The sequence below is a fragment of the Gekko japonicus genome, unplaced genomic scaffold, assembly GCF_001447785.1.
Source record: "Gekko japonicus isolate JY-2015 unplaced genomic scaffold, Gekko_japonicus_V1.1 scaffold719, whole genome shotgun sequence".
Taxonomy (NCBI): domain Eukaryota; kingdom Metazoa; phylum Chordata; class Lepidosauria; order Squamata; family Gekkonidae; genus Gekko; species Gekko japonicus.
Window position 1 is genome coordinate 430139 of NW_015175991.1, and position 19228 is coordinate 449366.

The 19228-nt window shown below is 43.6% G+C and overlaps 1 protein-coding gene across 1 annotated transcript; it reads right to left on the reverse strand.

Annotated features, from left to right (window-relative positions):
• Positions 1–76: 76 nt before the first annotated feature.
• On the reverse strand, positions 77–19214 carry ALDH6A1 (aldehyde dehydrogenase 6 family member A1). Its single transcript, XM_015426360.1, has 12 exons — positions 19140–19214; positions 18036–18092; positions 16083–16157; positions 12941–13102; positions 11963–12041; positions 10627–10929; positions 6745–6866; positions 5517–5706; positions 4784–4965; positions 2421–2600; positions 1576–1674; positions 77–1305 (listed from the first exon to the last, which is right to left on the reverse strand). The coding sequence occupies exons 1-12, from the start codon at positions 19194–19196 to the stop codon at positions 1201–1203; spliced, it is 1611 nt and encodes a 536-aa protein (XP_015281846.1). The 5' UTR covers positions 19197–19214; the 3' UTR covers positions 77–1200.
• Positions 19215–19228: the final 14 nt, after the last annotated feature.

The following is a 19228-nucleotide window of genomic DNA, read 5'->3' on the forward strand; positions in this document are numbered from 1 at the left end:
GGTGTTTAAAGAAAACCAAAAGGATTCTGAATTTAATAACTGTTTATTCATGATTAACACCATTATCAGAACCCCGTCTAGCATACAGATGAAAACCCAATTTAACTGATTTTAAGTGCTTGCCACAGTTGCAAAAGGGTAGAATACAAAAGAAGTTCATACACTGTTGGATGAGATAAAACAAAATCCACAGCATGATTTTCAAACTTACAGAAGTATTTTCAGTCAGTTGTTGTTACGCCATCAGAGATATTAAGTCAAAAAGTACATCATCCCATGGCTGTGCCAGTCACATCTTAACCTACGTACACTGCAGATGGAGGGCTTGGATAGTGTAAAGTAATAAACACTTATAGCATGTAGGTTAAAGGACCTGCCTATAACTAGACCTAGAGCCTACAATTAAAGGAAGTTCTCCACTTCCATTTGGTTAAGCAATGGAAAGTAATACCTCAACAAGGACTATTAGGACTATTTTTAAGGAAGCAATTGATTGTTTCTGGAAGGACTTGTAGCACTAAAAAGAAGAAACAATCACACAGGCTTCAAGAATGTTAAATAGTGTGTAGGCACACTGCTCTGAAAGGCAAGGGTGTTCATTTTTCATCTTGTTTACATGCATGGTGGGACTAAATTCCCAAGGGAAAGCAAGGTTTCATACACTCATTGTGCTATTGAAATTGACATTTTCTGTGCATTAAATTCTTGATAACTGCTCACTAAAGTTAAGGACTGATCAGTTTTGCCTTTCTGAAAATATATTGCTCTGTTCTTCAAGGGGACAAAAAAGATGAGTTGGATTTTTTCAGTAGCAGTACATAACAGATGTAAACAGAGTGGTAGCAGTATCTGAAGTTAACTGGCACTTCATTGTAACATTCCATGGAAAACAGAGCTTTGATTTCGGTACTGTGAAAAGAAGTAGACAGAAGAAGCAAATCCTACTTTTGTGCGGCTGCTCACAGTACAGTGTTTTCTCTACTAGAGAAACTCATAAGAAAAATGGGGCTTAGTTAGCTAATACATAGATGAAAAAAAATCTAGAACTTGGAGTTAAAGGCCCATAGCCAATTTGATTTGAAATGAAGGTCCTGAAATGAAGAGGGCAATACTAGCAATGAATGTCCAGAGGTAGCCTGCACTGTGGAAGGTGAACAATACACTCACAAGCAGCATCTCTAACCATTGCAAGAAGCCGCTTTAGTTCCCCATGGTTGGCATAACTACAGCAGGCCTAGCAACAGTGGCATCTTCTTCTTTCCACTGAGACGTGATTGTTTTCAACTGTGTGTAAAACTGCACCCCCTGAAAAAAGAACGAAGAACAAGTGTTAGATGTTCAAGGAGGCTTATCGAAGACACTTTCCTCCTTACCCTGAGGCAAGTGAAGTTTCTACTTAGGAGATCCTCCTGGAAAACGTAACTATCTTTTCTTCAGCACTCAGAAACCTAGCATGCTGTTAAGTTCTCCCTTCCCAGTGTCCATCTCATAGAAGTCTATTCCTATGAACATTGGCTGCAGCAAGTCATCTGGGAGCAAGGAAGGACACAATTATGTATCTTTTCAAAAGCTTACCTGTTTACCATAGAAATTGGTATCTCCTCTGAAGGACCCACGAGAGCCAGTGAAGGAGAACATTGGTAAAGGCACTGGAATTGGAACATTCACACCAACCTAGATGGAGTCAAGCCAACAACTATATTATACAACAAATCAAATGTAAAAAATATAGTAAGCAGCAGTCAGTGACGGGAGCACTAAAGCTGGGCTAGGATCTAAACAACCCAAGTTCAAATCCATGTTCCTCCTTGGACTCGTTAGGTAGTCACTAAACAATTATTCTGCAGCCTTATTTCCTCATTAATAAAACAAATTCAAGCCCAACAAGATTTTCAGGGTATAAGCTTTTGAGAGTCAAAGCTCCATTTGTATCTGATGAAGGTAGCTTTGACTGTCGAAAGCTTAACCCTGAAAATCTAAAGTACTATTGGACTTGAATCTAACTGTTCTACTGCAGACCGGCACAGCTACCCTATGAAAATAAAACAGTTAACACTCTTCCAGGGCTACAGGGAGCCAGTCAGGTGGAAGGGTTAGCGTGCTGGGGTTTGATCTGGGAAATCCAGCTGTCCACAGCTAAGCTCTCTGCACAGCTCAAATATATTATGCTGCCTTACAATGAGTCAGACCAAAACTGGTCCATCCAGCCTAGTACTGTCTTCTCTGATTGGCAGGACCTCTCAGGGGTCTTTTATGACTGATACTCAGAGATTTAGTTGAAGATTGCGTAATTGTGCCTCAGAGGCTCAAACAAGACCAAGGTCTTTTGACATGAAAAAACAACCTTTTGTCCGGAAGACATAACAACTAATGAACTCCAGCCATGAAAGCCTTCGACAACATATTTAACCTTTACATACCTGCCCAACATCCACTAAATGGGAGTATTTCCGAGCAGTGGCACCATTAGTGGTAAAAATTGCAGTCCCATTCCCAAAGGGATTCTCATTTATGATTTCAATCGCTTCATCCAAATTGTCTGCTTCCAGGACCACTAGGACTGGTCCAAAGATTTCCTCCTTATAGCAGGTCATGTTTGGCTACCAAAATAAAAAAAGTTTGGATTGCACAGCACACAAGGAAGATACTGCAAAAATCCTGAAATGATATTCCATAAACCACCAGTGTAGGAATGCCTCTTGTACTTTTGCATACAATGGCTACTATTTCATGCGATGTTCTACTGTTCATAATATTAAGTGGTGCATTGGCCATAGGCTGGTTGAGATGTGGGAAGCTCACATTCAGATTCCAGCTCAGGCACTCAGCTTACTTGTTCACTGTGGACAGTCTCACAGTTTAACCAGTCTTTCTAGGATTGTTGTGAGGCATTCATTCTGACCCTATAAATGTTTACTTCAAAATTAGCCCCACTGAGTTGAATGGAGATGACTCCCATGTAATATACACAGCACTGCAGATTCAAACCCCATTCCGAGCTCCTGGCAGTGAGGGACGGGAAAAAACGCAAAACCTGGCCCTTCTGTTACATATACTCCCTTAGAGTAGCAAAGTTGCTAATTTCAGCTTGATTGGGAATGTACAGTCACGCAGAACTTGTTGCCTGCAGCTTTAACAATTTATCCTTCCTATTATTCTCCTGTCTTGGAGGATGGCAGGAACAGGAAAGACTTTATTCCTCACCATGGAAATGTTCTGCTTCCAGCTGCAATCCTGCCTTCAACAAGAGAGCAGGGAGCAAACTGAGCCCTGCACTTTCTCACAGGAAATGAGCACCAGTCTTCCTTCTTCCTCCACACAGCAAGTTGAATTGAGAAGAACAGTAGCAACAAAAATGCTGAGTTGCTATGTGGAGGGTCTGACTCAAGGAGAACACATCCTCAAGTTTGGTAGAAGAGCACACAGGCAGAAATAGCTTCTATTGTCCTCAGTTCAGTTGTACTGAGGTCTATTAGGAAGGAATGGCCTGCTTCCTTTGTTATAAAATCAATTCACAGTCTTGACACCTGGCTGGTGTTGTGTAACTGTTCATATGCCAGTCATGTCTAAGGTATTCCAAAACTCAGCATCTGAAAAATTGAACTCTGACACACAAGAGCTCATGCTGGAATAAATGTAGTCTTTAAGGTGTCACTGGACTTAATGTGCTACAAAAGCCACCTTGCTAAATTCTAAAACCCAGCATGTCTTATCTTATATACCCAAGATGTCCACTTGCCATTTTTTAACTCAGGAAGAAGCCTTTGTTGTCTCCCAAATTCAATATATTCACCAGCCACCACAAACATGCTGTCAGCCATCCCTTAATTTAAGCACAACCCAATTCACCAACTAGGCACCATGCCATTTCTAACATTTCACTACACACCAAGAAACCACAGTTTGACCTTACTCCATTGAGGACTAGAGGAAGGATCATCCTAAGGCATATGACTTTTCCCTTCCTTAAGTTTTTAATTACTTTGTACGTGACGTGCAACTAACACTTCCACCCAAGCATCTGATAACGATCAGAAACTAGGGGAAAGTCGTTCTGCCCGAGGGAAACTTACTGTTCTCAGTAAGTATTCCCTCACATACTCTTTTTTTTGGGGGGAGGGGTGTCTTTCCCTCATCAGCTGCCACCACCTCCAGGTATTATCTGCCTCTCTCTCAGTTTGATAATAAGAGGGCCATCAAACAGGGCTCTTTGGACAACCATGACCACAATAGCCAAGGCACATAGATAAAAAAACTAGTCAGTCTTTCTATATCTTAAACAAATCCAAGCTTTATTCTACTGACACACTTCCAGAGAGTATACAGGTTACACAACTGTGGTGCAGAAAGTAATAAAAGGAATAAAAAGAAAAGACATGAAACAGACAACACCTGAACATCTGATCTCCCCTTCCCCACTGGGAGATTAAAATGGGCATGTGTGGTCAGGAGGTGCTGCCCTTTACATGGTCAGGCTCCCCCGTCAGTGACACACAGAAAAACAGCTCCTCTTCAGTTCTCCCTCCCACATATGTAAAAATGTCTTTACCAATCTGTGTCTTGGGTTCCAAATGCCTAGACCAGCCAGAACTCATTCAGCCAACAGTATAGCAAAGAGATCCAAAGTTTTCACTCCTGGCTGTAAACACCATGCCTATCCAGCCAGATGAGGTTTCTCAGACCCACTGTTGCCATAAACACTGATCATTCTCAATAAATGTCATCCCCTTCCTAAGATGAAACAGTCCCCCTTCTGCTCTCATCTATGACAGCAACAGCTCACCTTGACCTTAGCCAGTACAGTCGGTCCAACAAAATTGCCATTTTCAAAGCCTTTCACTCTAACGTTTCGTCCATCAAGAAGAATTTTGGCCCCTTCCTTGACACCACTGTCAATGAGTCGGCAGACACGTTCCTTGGCCTGGGGGCTGATCAAAGGCCCAAGATCTGCTCCAGGTTGGTCTCCTAGGATCAGATGGGAAGGCTGTTCAAAATCTAACATGTGGCAATAAAACAGCCAGCAGTGGCTAGGGTGTCAAACTAGGAACTGGGACAGCCAGGTTAGAATACCTACTCTTACCATGGAAGCATGCCCAAGTTACACACTCTCAGCTTAATCTATCTCACAGGGATGTTGTAGGGATAAGACAGAGGACAACAAAACAATGTAAACCACTTTGGGTTCCTGTGGAGAGAAAGGGATTCAAAACCCCTTTCAATGCAGTAAACTGTTCAACTAGGCAAGTAGCAGTTTTTCACAACAACACAATGCAATGAGTTCTAACATGGCTTTTGCTACATAAAGCAAGGAGCATTCTGGGAAGCTCATAATATTATAATCAAGCAGAGATCATCTCTAAAGGAAAGGCCTACAAAAATAGCAAAGATATTACTTCAGTGGCCAATACTTGCCCTGTTAATTTGCCAAACCCATTCATTACAGACCATTTGGATGTTCCAGATCTATCAAATGGCACCATTTCACAACTTTGGCAATATAACACACAAATCAATACCTGCATTAACTCTCAGGTTCTTAGCTCTCTCCACAAGTTCTGGTAGCCATTTCTGAGCCTCTCCCACCATGATTGCTGTAGACAATGCCATGCAACGCTGTCCAGCTGCTCCAAAAGCTGCTCCCACCAACTGATTCAAGGTGTTCTCTTTATTGGCATCTGGCATTACCACTCCATGGTTCTTAGCTCCCTAAAGGAGGAGATACAATTCTTTAAATCACAACAGACTTAACCATCTCCAGCTCATCAGGGACAAAGTGGAATAGACACATGGGGGGGGGACTGCATATGTACTAACAGTTCACACATGTTTGCCTCTAATTAGATAAATAACAAGCGGGGACCCGCAATACTCACGGGGGGGGGGAAAGGAACTCAACGTGGAGGAGGAAGCAGCCCCCCCAGCACCGACGGCGAGGCCCGAGCCCACCAATTCTCCCCCAAACCCCTTGGCACTGACGGCAAGGCCCGCGTGCTGGGCCCACAAAGTCTTCTCCCGTGGCCCCCCTGGAACTGGCAGCAAGGCCTGAGCGGCTCCCAGCCACTGGGCCCGCCGAGCCTTCTCCCACAGCCCCCCAGCACCAGCACTGAGCCCTGAGCAGCTCCCAACCACCGGCCCACCGAGCCTCCCCCCCCATAGCAAGGGAGTTCTGAGCATGCGCAGGGAATGCTTTTTTACTTTTGGGGGGATTTAAGTATCCCCCATATAGTTTTTTTAACCTTTCAGATTTGTCTGCACACCTGGGGACTGCCACAAGTGTGCAGAAAAATCTCTCTGCCCCCCACAGATCTATCATGGATATCCGCAGAGAGGGAGCCTCTTGGCTATTAGTATATAGATGCTGCCTGGAGCTGTTTCAGGATGGAAAATGATACAGGGGAAGGAGCTGAAGAAGCCCCCCTCCATACTGTAAATCCACTCCAAATTGACGCCCTGGTGCAGTTCAGAATTTAGTTCCCAGCAGTTGTGAGAGGAACAGAGTCACACTATGGCAAAACATATGCTAGTAGGGCTTCCTAAACATGCTCTTTAGTTACAGTATATATATATGCTATGTACCTATTACTGGGGAAAATGATAAAAGATCATACATACGCAGAATAAGAAGACAAAATTTTTATGAAGTTTCAAAACATTCAAGTTATTAATATCTAAATATTTTCATAGGACAATCAACAGCTTTCCTAGAACAGAGAACCAACTAGTTCTTTATTTGCCAGGCTTTACCATATTGGCCTGGACTCTCTTGCCGTTCTTGGAACCCCTTTCGTAGATATGTTCTCCAGCCTGATTAGATCCCACAAAGCTGATGGCTTTGATATCAGGATGGTCACAAATAAAATTCACAGCTTAAAAACAAAGCAGAAGAAAAAATGTTAATTATATTTTCTCATTACAAGTTCCTTCTTGGCCCTCACACAAGAGCAGGGTTTTATACTGTTTTCCTCCACTGTAAGGAATCTTAAAGTGATTTACAATCACATTTCCTTTCTCTCACCACAACAAACACCTTGTGAGGTGAGTGGGGCTGAGAGAGTTCCGAGAGAACTGTTGTTACCAAGAACCCATTCCAGATTGCACCATGATGCAGACCAGAGAGGAGCCATGTTCTGAAAGAGGCCAGATGTTCCTCCAAAGAAGCCATGAAGGAATCGCTTCTCCATCACAGCACATTCCTTTTCCCCGAGTCATCCTCAAACAAAGACAATGTTGCCCAGACAGAAACAAAAGATGCAACTGAGCCTTCCTGCCACCGATCCAGAGGACACCCATGACAAGCCACTGAATCATTAAAGTGACTGTACCCTCTTTTTCCCTTGTCTCACACCTTCCCCAAGAGGTGCACTCCCTTAAGCACATCAACCCTAAATTGTCCAGCTGTTGTTTCCTTTGTCCTAGCCACCTTAAGGTATTTTTTCTTCTTCTACATTTCCTGGGAACAAATGACCACCCGGTTCCTGCCTCAGGTCACAAAATTGGCTACTTAAGGGGAACTCTCTGCACATGCAAGAGAGCTCTCAACCCCCAGGTTCCATTCCTGATCAGTTTGGGACCACTCCACGTGTGTCACTGGCCGGCTCACGATCCACTCCTTCTCTCTCTTGTTTTCTTTCCTTTTTGTTGCACGGTCCACTCTTCTTGTTGGACAGGTAACATATCACCCATCAACAATACTCCTGCTAATGCAAAAGTCCCTGTTTTTTCCTGCCTAATCTCTCCTAGATCTCTATTGAGTGTGTATGTGTGCTAATCATTTTTGTATGATTGATAATTATTAAGTAAAAGACCAATTATCACATCAACCTGGTCTCATCTATTCATGGGCGCTGGGAATTCCAACTCTGGTATACACAGGTTATGACCCTGCGCTATATGCCAATTGCCCTTTAATTTCCCACAAAATATTCACAAAGGAGACTTCATCAAAGTGAAATGCATATATTGTCTGGAATAAATCTATCCATATAATCCATCATAGGAAAATGCAGATGCCAAAGAATAAATATACAAGATAAATATAAAAAAAGTCCCACACTTTTCCTAGGTAAACAAAGAACAACTACTGAGAGACTCATTCCATCTCCTTTTAAGATAATGCTTTTGACCTTGCCCAGTGTTGAAGTAATACAAAAGCAGACAATATTTGCATATAAGCTTTTCTCTTTGATGAAGTCTCCTTTGTGAATATTTTGTGGGAAATTCAGCTCACAGTTGTTTTTTGTTATTCTTTGCTACTTTTTACTGTGTGCTATACTGTAGAGTCCACTGCTCTTAACTACTACACCACACTGTTTTTTAAACAGGTAGTTTTTCCTTCATTTTTCCCACATCCCAACCATTAGATTCTCACTGAATTTCTGTAAGTCTATGAAGAGTCTGACTTGGCTTCATGAACCCTTCTCCAGTACTCTTCAAGCTCCCAGACTACCATTAGCTGAATGATCAAGTTTTCTTCATCTGGATTAGTATTTGCAAAGAAAAGTTTGGGTTTTCCCAGCCTTTCAATGGCATGCTTTTCTTATGAAGTGAGGATTCATCTGGATCAGTGTTTTGATATACACACACACAAGCAAGTGGGAAAGATACATATTTGGAATTAGTTAATAATTACCTGCACATGAGAAGGTGTCATAGCTTTCGGGGAAAGATGGGTGTCAAGAGACTAGGCCTCTCTTAACAGCACAGTGTATTGGTTAAAAGTAGTGGATTCTAATCTGGAGAACGGCATTTGATTCCCCACTCCTCTACATGAAGCCAACTGGGTAACCTTGGGCCAGTCACAGTTCTCTCAAAACTCTTTCAGACCCACCTACCTCACAAGGTGACCGTTGTGAGGAGGGGAAGGGGATGCAATTCTAAGCAGCTTTGAGACTCAAGACAGAAGAAGGCAAGAGTATAAAAACCTTTTCTTCATCTTCTTGTTCAAGCTGAAACTTTGGTTCAGACTAAGGCCTACACAGAAGGTGAAAAATTTCTGCTCTCTGAACATTAAGGCCAAACTGACAGACTTAGAGATCCAAGGGAGAATGGGAGGCATTCACAGGTACATGATGTCTTATCTGCCGTAAACATTTAAACAACAAGGGGAAAAGACAAGTGTCACAGGAGTCCCAAATATACAAATTCCACTAGTAGAAAACACCATCAAAGATTGCTAAAACAATATATTAAACAATTATAAAGTTGGTGGTGTCACAACAACATTTATGCATACTCTAACCATAATAAGGCATAAGATACAATATTTCTTCCTTTGAAGACATAAAGTCCATGTACTCAGTGTAACTTGATAACTTGATAGTGCAAAGAGCTCCTTACACTATGAACCTTGTGGTCTGTTATTGCTGAAATCAGGTTCCACTTACACAGCCGGCAAACTGAAGAAGTCGAAGGAAATGCATCTTCCAAATATCTAGAATGGGCGTCTTTGCAAAGGCTGTTTGGAACATGTTATGACTCTGAGGACTCCTCCTATCAAGTTATCAAGTTACACTGAGTACATGGACTTTATGTCTTATCTTCAAAGGAGGAAATATTGTATCTTATGCCTTATTATAGTTACAGTATGCATAAATGTTGTTGTGACACCACCAACTTTATAATTGTTTAATATATTGTTTTGGCAATCTTTCATGGTGTTTTCTACTAGTGGAATTTGTATATTTGGGACTAAACATTTAAAGGCTGCCCTAAGGGCCTACATATTCCTTCTTAGCACAAGGATTTGTAGGAACTTGTTAATTGGATCTGATGCAGCTGTAGAACATCAGAAGCTAATTGGCAATCTCACCTGATTGGTTACATCATCTGATCAGTAACATCAATGGTCAATTGGACTATATCATTGGGCCTATATTTGATTGGCTAGCCTAAATCATGCCAGCACAGGCCACAAGGCATAAAGGAAAGAACCTTCATTTGAGTTTTGCCCTTTGCTTGAACCATGGCAGCTGGGCACCTGTTGATTTTGGAAACTATCTTGGGGTGAGCCATGGCAGCTGGGCACCTGTTGATTTTGGAAACTATCTTGGATTTTGCCTTACTAAGCAACTTCTGGATTAGAGAACCATTGTTTGTAAATATCTAGGTTAGCTATCTAGCTTTGTTATTTTATTCTCACTGTTCTTTGCTCTTTGTTGTATATTCCTGCACATCCTTTTAATAAATCACTTTAATATTAATTATATTTTGGTGTGTTCTTGATTTCAGGAGGATTCAGGAAACTGTCATTGGACCTCACATTGAGTGTACAAATGTACAGGGTTGGTTTCTTGTTTAGACTCTGTAAGGGCTAGAGGCTTGGTCCTTTGGTCTCTGACTGTATGGGTAGTCAAATGGGGTGCTGGCAGCAATACCCTGAAGTATGGAGTTTAGCCCACTTGGCAATGCTGTGGAGTGAAAACCCTATTTTTCCAGCAGGCCCATGCCTGCTGTATCAGCAATCTGTCCTTGTGTTGCTACTGCTGGGAGAAGCAAACTATAAATGCTTTAAGCAAAATGCAATCAAATATGTGGGATTTATGTCTCTCTGCCCAATAACATCCTTGTCAACCCCTTCCTGCCTACACAAAAGAACCCCAAGACTTTGAATGTCTGCCTTGCAACTACCTTCATGTTGCCCGTGGATGATGTTCAGTGTTCCATCTGGGGCACCGGCATCTTGCAACAGCTTGGCAAGGAACATGAGGGCTCCCGGCACACGTTCTGAAGGCTTCATCAAGAAGGTGTTACCACACACCATAGCCATGGGGTACATCCAAAGAGGAATCATGGCTGGGAAATTGAATGGTGCAATGCCTGCACATACTCCAAGAGGCAAGCGATAGGTATAAGTGTCCATATCTTTAGTGATGGAGGGAAGGGTCTCGCCCAGCATGAGGGATGTCACACTGCAAGCATGTTCAACAACCTCTGCAACAGAGAAAAGGCACTACTCTGAGTACTTGCTACTCAGCCTTCAAACACTAGTATGACTTGCTTATGACCTCTAGCATAACTAAGCCATCACCGTTCATAAGTATTTCCTCTTCTGCCAGCAATAGCCATCTGTTTGAGAATCACTTCCATTCAGAGTATGAACTATTCCAGGGGACACAGACTACACTAACAGCAATATATTGTAAGGGAGAGGCATCAAACTCATTTGCTATGAGGTCCAGATCTGACATAAATGTCACTTTGTTGGGCTGGGTCATGTGTGCCATAAAATGCAGTGCCAGGTACTGGAGATATAAACTTTATAAAGGACAGCAACTGGTAAGCTCCGAATTGGTGTGTCCTCACTGCAAAGCCCCATGGGTTGGGGGGGGGGTGCAGAGGAAAACCCACAAGGGCAGACTGGAGAGCCAGAAGTGCAGCGCTGGGCAGATGCTACAACAGAGGATTGTCTGCATCCCTCTCACATGCAAACGCTGATCCCTGTGGTCATCCGGGACAGCATCCCCAAAGATGCAGGATGAGTGGAGAGGTATGAATGCGGCTGCAGTGGCTCCAAATTTACCAGTCCCTGATACGAAGGGGTTCTGCTTGACTGCTGCAGACGAGGTTGTCCTGCTGTGCTGAAGCCACAATTGGAGTGGATCCACACACCCACCCCGAGCAGACTCCTGTTCCCTCCCTTGCACCAGCAGCCCTGGATGGGTCGCTTCCAGCCCGTAGCTCTCATGTTTGACACCCCTGTGTAAGGGGTATTACCAAGAAGGGGGGAAATGGAAAACAAACATCTAGTATATGAAAGCCTAAATTGAAAAAAAAAAGCAAAGTGATGAAAAGAAGGTTTAAGGCCCCAAAGAGAAGAGGATTCTGTTCGTACTTTGTCAAGGAAAGCTTTAAGAAGGCTATACTTCTAAGGTCCTAGAACTCTAGCTCAGCAACCTTCCACTCTTCCTTCAGCCTATGAAAGCTGTTATACATGTACAACAAGAGGCGTACGCAAGCAGCTTACGGAGGCCTCGAAACACATCTCCCTCAGCATCAGCCAGGGTCTTCCCTTGCTCCAAAGTGATGAGTTTTGAAATTTCTTTCTAGAGATAAAAAAGAAGCCAAGAAGATATGGAAAGGGTATCTCAACAAAAGGTGAACACAGAGACCCTCTCACTCCACCCATGGAAACAAACAGCAAGAGACACAACACATTATCATCACACAATGAGGAAGGGACGACTCACACAATCATTCTGTGTTTGGCAAGATGTGTCTCCCCCCCACCGTCCCCGGTTCTCAGTGTGAATGGGGCCATGTAGATTATTCATCTTGGTGAAAGGGGACCTAAAGCGGCTTGCATCATTCTCCACTCCTCCATTTTAATCTCTCAAGCCTGTGATGTAGGCTAGGCTGAGAGAGGGTGACTGTTCCAAGGTCACCCAGCAAGCTTCCATGGAAGAGTGAGGATTCAAACCTGGGTCTCCCAGACCCTAGTTCACTGTACCATATTGGCTCTCTGGAATATTCAGGGCAAGTGGAAGAGATAACTGTGAAACCTCATATTTGGTTAAGCAAATGTTCCTCACCTTCACGTTCTCAAAAAACACTTCCATCTGACACCAAAACTTCTTGAAATAATGTTTAGCTGGCAAACAAATACCACAGACACTCTATCAAATATATTTCTAGGCAGGCTATAATGTTTATTTTAAGCTACTTTTCAGTTCAGACCTGTTTTTATTAGCCTGGTTCTAATGGCTTGACTCGCTTTATAATCTTTTATTGTTTGATAATATTCTTTTTATTGAGAGCTGACACCAGTTTCTGGAGAGGTGGACATTTTCTAAATAAATCAGGAGCAGCATAACACCTTTTAATTAAAAGTGTAAAGTGATTTGCAACCTTTATGTTCACTTGTCTTTACAATCAATTTGTGGGGAAGTTTGTTATAAGCCCAGTTTTATACCAAATGAGTCAAGAGCTGCTGTAGGCTCCTCACCAGATTGTCTTTGATGAGCTGCTGGTATCGCAGGAAGACTTGCTGCCGGCTCAGAATAGACGTCTCAGACCAATTCCGGAAGGATTTTTTGCACGAAGCCACAGCTGCTTCCATCTCACTCTGTGTGGCTTTTGGGACACGACCAACCACTTCATTGGTGGCCTGTTAGGACAGCAAACCAATGAAATTGTCATTTGTTATGCCAGCACCCCTATAGTTGTCTAGGGCTTCAGACAACCCCAGAACACAAAAAGATGCCCCCCACATAAACACTTTTAGACCCAGAAACCACATGGATCAGACCCAGCCTCAAATAAATTAACGGTCAGTTAAAATGAGTTACAATGTGAAGAGACTCCCTTTGCTTTTAAGATGGATTTTCTTGCCAAAGACCTTGATTAGATGAGGTCATTTCAGATTCCAGCCACCAAAAAATGGTGTTTGTGACAAAGGACAAATATTAAAGGCTTAAAAAAGAATTCTTAAAACAATGTCTAACACCTCAAAGAAAGCAAACTAGAGACTTCCGATTTCGGCTACTCGCATTGCGGGTGCGCACCGACGGAGCTCCGTACGGTGCAGCCCGTTAAATGGCAGATAGGAGGGGTGCTGGATGATTCCGCCCCCCCCGGAGCTCTTTGAGGGAGCTCCCAGCCATGGGGCTTGAGATGTGCCGCTCTCGAGGCTTGATGCCGAGGGATTGAGGCACTCTTTGCCCCGAAGGTCCTGCTGCCGTGGCACCATCATGGCTTCCAGAGGCACATACCAGGTGAGCACTCAGGAGCTTTTAGCAAAGACTGCAAGTTCCTCTAGCATCTTTAAATGACAGAAGATGAAATGTGAGTAAATCTATATGAAGCACATGAACTTTTAAGTGAGTTCTGAACCCCCAGGGGAAAGGGAGAGTTCATTCCCCCTCCCTTCTTGTATACAAACGAAAGACCTTACCGAAAAGGGGGAAGCTGTATCTGAACAAGCAAGAGCAGTGTTATATAAAGCGTACTTTAAATAAGCTTCTTTTTGAACTCTTTAAAAACTTTCCTGAAAGATAAACAATGACTAATCGGCAAGAAAAAATGGCAACAAGACTGAAGCCTCCTTCTGGAACTGGCAGAGTAACAGCTCCAGTGTCAAAACCGGAAGCAAATACAGACTTTCCCAACATGTTGGCTGCAGCATTGCGACCCCTACGGGATCAGTTGACAAAAAATCCAAGGGGTCTTATAGAAGTCAAATGCGAGATTGTTGATGTACTAAACAATAACAGGTAACCTGTTAAAATTGGCCTCTGTGCTGGATGACTGGAAAACAGCAAATGTTACTCCAGTTTTTAAAAAGGGCTCCAGAGGGCATCTAGGGAATTACAACTAGCCTAACATCTTTTCCAGATAAAGTAGTAGAACCTGTTATCAAAGAGAGAGTTATTAAGCCCATCAAGGAACAAAGTCTGCTGAGGGAAAATGAACATGGCTTCTGGAAAGGGAAGTCCTGCATTACCAAACTCCTGGAGTTCACTAAGCAGATTAACAAGCATACAGAGAAGGTTGATCTGGTAAACATCACGTACTTGGGACTTCCAATAGGCTTTCGACAACATACCTCATCAAAGACTCCTGAGTAGGCTTAGCAATCATAGGATAAGAGGATTAAAAGTTGGTTAAATGGCAGGAAGCAGAGAGCAGAAATAAATGGACAGTTGTTGCAAAGTGAGTTCTCAGAACGATCGGTATTTGCACTGGTGCTATTTAATTTGTTCATCAATGATTTGGAATTGGGGCTGCACAATGTGGTAGCCCAGTTTGCAGATTATATCAAATTATTCAGGATGATAAAAACCAAGGCAGATAGTGAAGGGCTACAGGAGGATCTATTGAAATTGGGTAAATGGGCAACAATGTGGCAAATGAAGTTCAACATAGGTAAATACAAGATAATACACACTGGACAGCCAACAACAGGGCACAGAAGCCAAGGCCTTCTCTTGATGTTGCCTCCTAGCTCTGGGATTCTGAGGATTAATGCCTCTGAATGTGGAGGTTCCCCTCAGTCATCATGGCTATTAGCTATTGAGAGACATCCTCCATGAATCTATCTAAAGAAGTTTATTCCTGTGGCCATCACTACATCCTCAGGCAGCAAATTCAACATTTGAGTCACTCTCTGTGTGAAGCAGTATTCCATACAAACCTGCACTTCTAGTTTTCAACTGAAAACCACTGTAGGCTATTGTTTCAATGCACAGAGAAGACTCTGATCTTTACGGTTAAAAGCTTTACATTGGATAAGAGAGTGAAACCCAGTTCAGTTTTCACACCTGAAATAACTATGCTTATACTGCACTAGGACTGTACCTCCTTGGTGCTACTCAGTAGTTTAGAATTCCTGAGCTACTGGATCCCTGTAATCAACCACCATGTTTTGTGGCTGAGGTGATTTAGAAGCTAAGCAGGTACTGGTAGCTCTACAAGCTTCCACCTTTCAAAAGAAGGGAATGACAACTCTGTCCCTTCCCCTGAGGCTAAAAGCCCCTTTTCCCATTTGTACAAGACTAAGAGGGCTCTATTTTTGTATATCTGTATGGATGTGAGAGAGCTCACTTTCTGTCCTTGCAAAGGACTCATGTACCCTATGGAGTATCCTTGTGGACCCTCAGAAATCCCCAAGTCCCCTGTTTGAGAAATACTGGTCTGCCCTTCGCAGAAAGGCTTAGGAGTAATGCAGAGTAGTGTCAGGGATTCCATAAACAGACTAATTCCAAATTCCAATGGACTAGCCATATTAGTCTGTGGCAGGTATCTTGTGACAAAAAGGCTAACAGATTTAATGCTCAATAGACATTTGTGGGCTATAAGCCCACTTCCATACATTAATGCATCTAACATTCACCTCACTGAAGTAGCCCTGAGCATACAGAAAGCTGCATTAAAATTCCAATTAAAAACTTATTTCCTTACTGTTTCCATAAAAAGTAGAAGTAGGGTCAAATATCTGTCAAGAATGTCTTCTGACAAAAGAGAAAGTAAAAGCTTTCATATTCAAGTTAATTCAATGCAATTCTAAGGGTTTTTAAAAATATACACTTTTTAAATATTGTCAACTACACTATCTTTTTGAGCACAAAAAGAAAATCTGCTTTACTTACTGGGTTGAGAATCTCAATCCATTCATTGCTTTTAGACTCAACAAACTTGCCATCAATGAATAGTTTAGTTGTTGGCTGTGGAAGACAAAGCACTGGTCAGTGGCTAGATTATCAAATGCAACCATTATTATTATTTCTACTAGGAGTAAGGCCCATTGTGGGAAGAAATACAACGAGCTGTAGAACGAAGCTCCAGATGAGTGTCCCAGCTGTGGCTGGTGGGGTGGCAGGGGGAAGGGGAAAATAGAGGGAGGCAGGGCTGTCTCAAGTCATTTTGCTGCCCCAAGTGGGGAGTACAGGAGAACAGCCTTATAGTAATAGGTATGGTTCCCTCCACCTCTGACTTATTTTTTTTTTGGGGGGGGTGTTATGTAGTGGCAGCTAAGGTAGAAAAGGACCTCCTCCTGTGCCATGTTTTCTGGGTTCCAAGGGTCTGGAAAGTGGTTCCATAGCCAATTACATGGTTGCCAACTCTGGGTTGGGAAATACCTGTAGATATGAGAGGTAGAGCCTGGGGAGAGCAAGGTTTGGGGTGCAGAGGGACCTCAGCAGGGTATAATGTCGTAGAGTCCACCACCCAAAACAGCCATTGTCTCCAGGAGAACTGATCTTGGTCATCTGGACATCAGTTTTAATAGCTGGAGATCTCCAGGTGCTGCCTGGAGATTGGCTTATATTAATTTGGGGCTATGCAGTGGCAGCTAAGGTAGAAAAGCACCTCCTCCTGTGCCATGTCTTCTGGGTTCCAACGGTCTGGAAAGCGGTTCCATAGACAATTATATGGTTGCCAACACTGGGTTGGGAAATACCTGTAGATTTGAGGGGTAGAACCTGGGGAGAGCAGGGTTTGGGGTGGGGCGGGACCTCAGTAGGGTATAATGCCATAAAGTCCACTGCCCAAAGTAGCCATTGTCTCCAGGAGAACTGATCTTGGTCATCTGGACGTCAGTTGTAATAGCTAGGAAATTTTCTGTAGGGGGAATGATTTGCTGTGGCTGGGAAACATCGTGATTTCTGGGAGATCTCCAGGCCCCACACGGAGACTGGCAACTCCAGTGACCATTTAAGGGAAGACTGGGATATGTATTTTACCTCAGGACACGTTCAGTGACTCGCAACAGCAAACTGTTTAGAATGTTAGAGGCAAAGGCCAATCTACCCGCATTTGCAAATAACCTCTGTGTTCCGACTGGCTGAGGGGAGAGGAACAGCAAACTGTTTAGAATGTTGGAGGTGGGTCTCAGGCGACACAGCCAGTGGATAGGGACAGCTTCTGAGTGACACATCAGGGAGCCTATTGATTTGGGAGCATGTGGAATGTTCAGCAACGTGCCACCACTAACAGAGAATTATTATATAGAGAGATTAACACACCATACATGTATACAGTGCTTGGCAGACTAGAAGACAATTGGTCCTCACTCTGAGGAACCTGCAATCTCAATTTATTTATTTATTTTATTCAATTTTTTAGACCTAAGATAAACAGCCAAAGAAGGAGAAGGACACAGAGGCAGGAATAAACAGGAGAGTGACTTGTAGGAGAGTGGAAATCCCTTTTGCCATCCAACCCCACATGCTCTGGCTCCAGTTTCCTCTTCCTTTCATTACCTGCCTGGTCTTTCTGCCTTCCCCCACTCTTGCCTACCTGCCTGCTTGGTGGTTCTACCTGGAGATGCTCACACACCTGCCCATCCTTCCTGCCTGCCCTCTCATTGCCCACTGGCCTAGTCTTCTTGGCTCCCCCTCACCTGTCCATATAGCCTTCCTTTCCACCAGCCTCATCCAGTTTCTCTCCCCTCCCCCCTGGCTCGCCTGCAGCAATCTTGTAGTTGGAGTTGAACAGAATTGTTCACTCCACCATTAACCATGGAGAACATGTGGAAGAAGGCTTTTTAAAAGGGTAAATTCTGTTTCTTCCTTCCCTATTGATTCCCTAAGAAAACAACTTACCACTGAAGATGAAAAGAAAGATAAGGAATGCCAGTTAAGGTTCACCTTCCCAGGGATCTACAAAACAGAAAAGCAAGAAGACACAGCTACTGTACTTTTATTTTATTATTTTTTAAAAACAGAGCTAGTTAAATCATGATCCATGTGTTAGTTCTAGAAGATGTTTGCTTAGCAAAATTAGTGCATGGCAAATATGTTTGTAGCGATATTACACAGCTGAACTCTACATGAAATAAAGGAATTCCTCACAAAAACATCAAGTCTAGCTCACGCTTCATAATCACACAGCAGAGCTCAACTACGACTAAGCCAGCAGTTCTCCTATGCACACTTACCAGGTAGTATATCCTATGATTTCAATTGGACGTACTTCCAGGTAAGCACACAGATTAAGAACTCTGGCAAAGACTATCAGAAAGTAAATACAAAGGCAGGAATACGTTGAAGGCAAACTATGACCCACCAGCAGTTTAGTGGTCAGAGTGGAAAAGTAAAGTAGATTCAGAGGAAGGGGAGCCAACCTGCAGCTCTATAGGGGCTGTTCAACTCTGAGCCTGTTCACCAGTCCCTGGCCCAGTCAACGCCAAGCAGACCCACTCCCCGTGACAGGGAGCTCAACTAGATCCAGGCTGCCAGAGATCCTCCAGGAAGTTTCCTAGTAAATTAAAGGCTCAGAACAGCCCAGCACCCCAACATGCCCTAACTGCTAGGAATCTTCCAAGAAACTCTATCGTATCGCCAGAGTTCAGGGTGGCATACGCGCCTCCATCTTATATTCACAACAACCCTGCCAGGTAGAAATACTGGATTCGGTAGTCTGCTAGGAGCACCTTTCTGTATGGGTTAGGGCCACTTAACGCAAGCTGCGGCCGTGGGCGGACCGGACTTTTCTCTCCTCTGAAGGGGGTGTGGCGAGTGTGACGGAGGCAGGCAGGAGGTCAGTCCCGTTTCCAGACGTAGCCCAGCACCGCCTGAATAGTCTAGAAAGCCGTGCAAGCAGCGGCAGGAAAAGGGTAGAGACAGAGTTCAAATCTGACAGAATCAAACCACTTAAAAAGGCGACTCCCCTCCCTCCGGCGCTGCTGCCCCATAATGCAATCTCACCCCGAGCCAGAGACGCCGCCCTCCCTGGGAACCCCGAATTGCAGCCACAACCGCCATGCTGCCCACGACCACCGGCCAATGCCTCCCCC

What these genes read in the sequence shown, in the direction of transcription:
- ALDH6A1 (XM_015426360.1), bottom strand. Translation starts at nt 19,196, where the DNA reads ATGGCGGTTGTGGCTGCAATTCGGGGTTCCCAGGGAGGGCGGCGTCTC. An exon ending in CATCCACGGGCAACATGAAG is followed by an intron (nt 6,867 to 10,626) that starts GTAGTTGCAAGG and finishes TTTGTTTTTAAG; the next exon opens with CTGTGAATTTTATTTGTGAC. An exon ending in AGAGAGTCCAGGCCAATATG is followed by an intron (nt 5,707 to 6,744) that starts GTAAAGCCTGGC and finishes CTCCTCCTTTAG; the next exon opens with GGAGCTAAGAACCATGGAGT.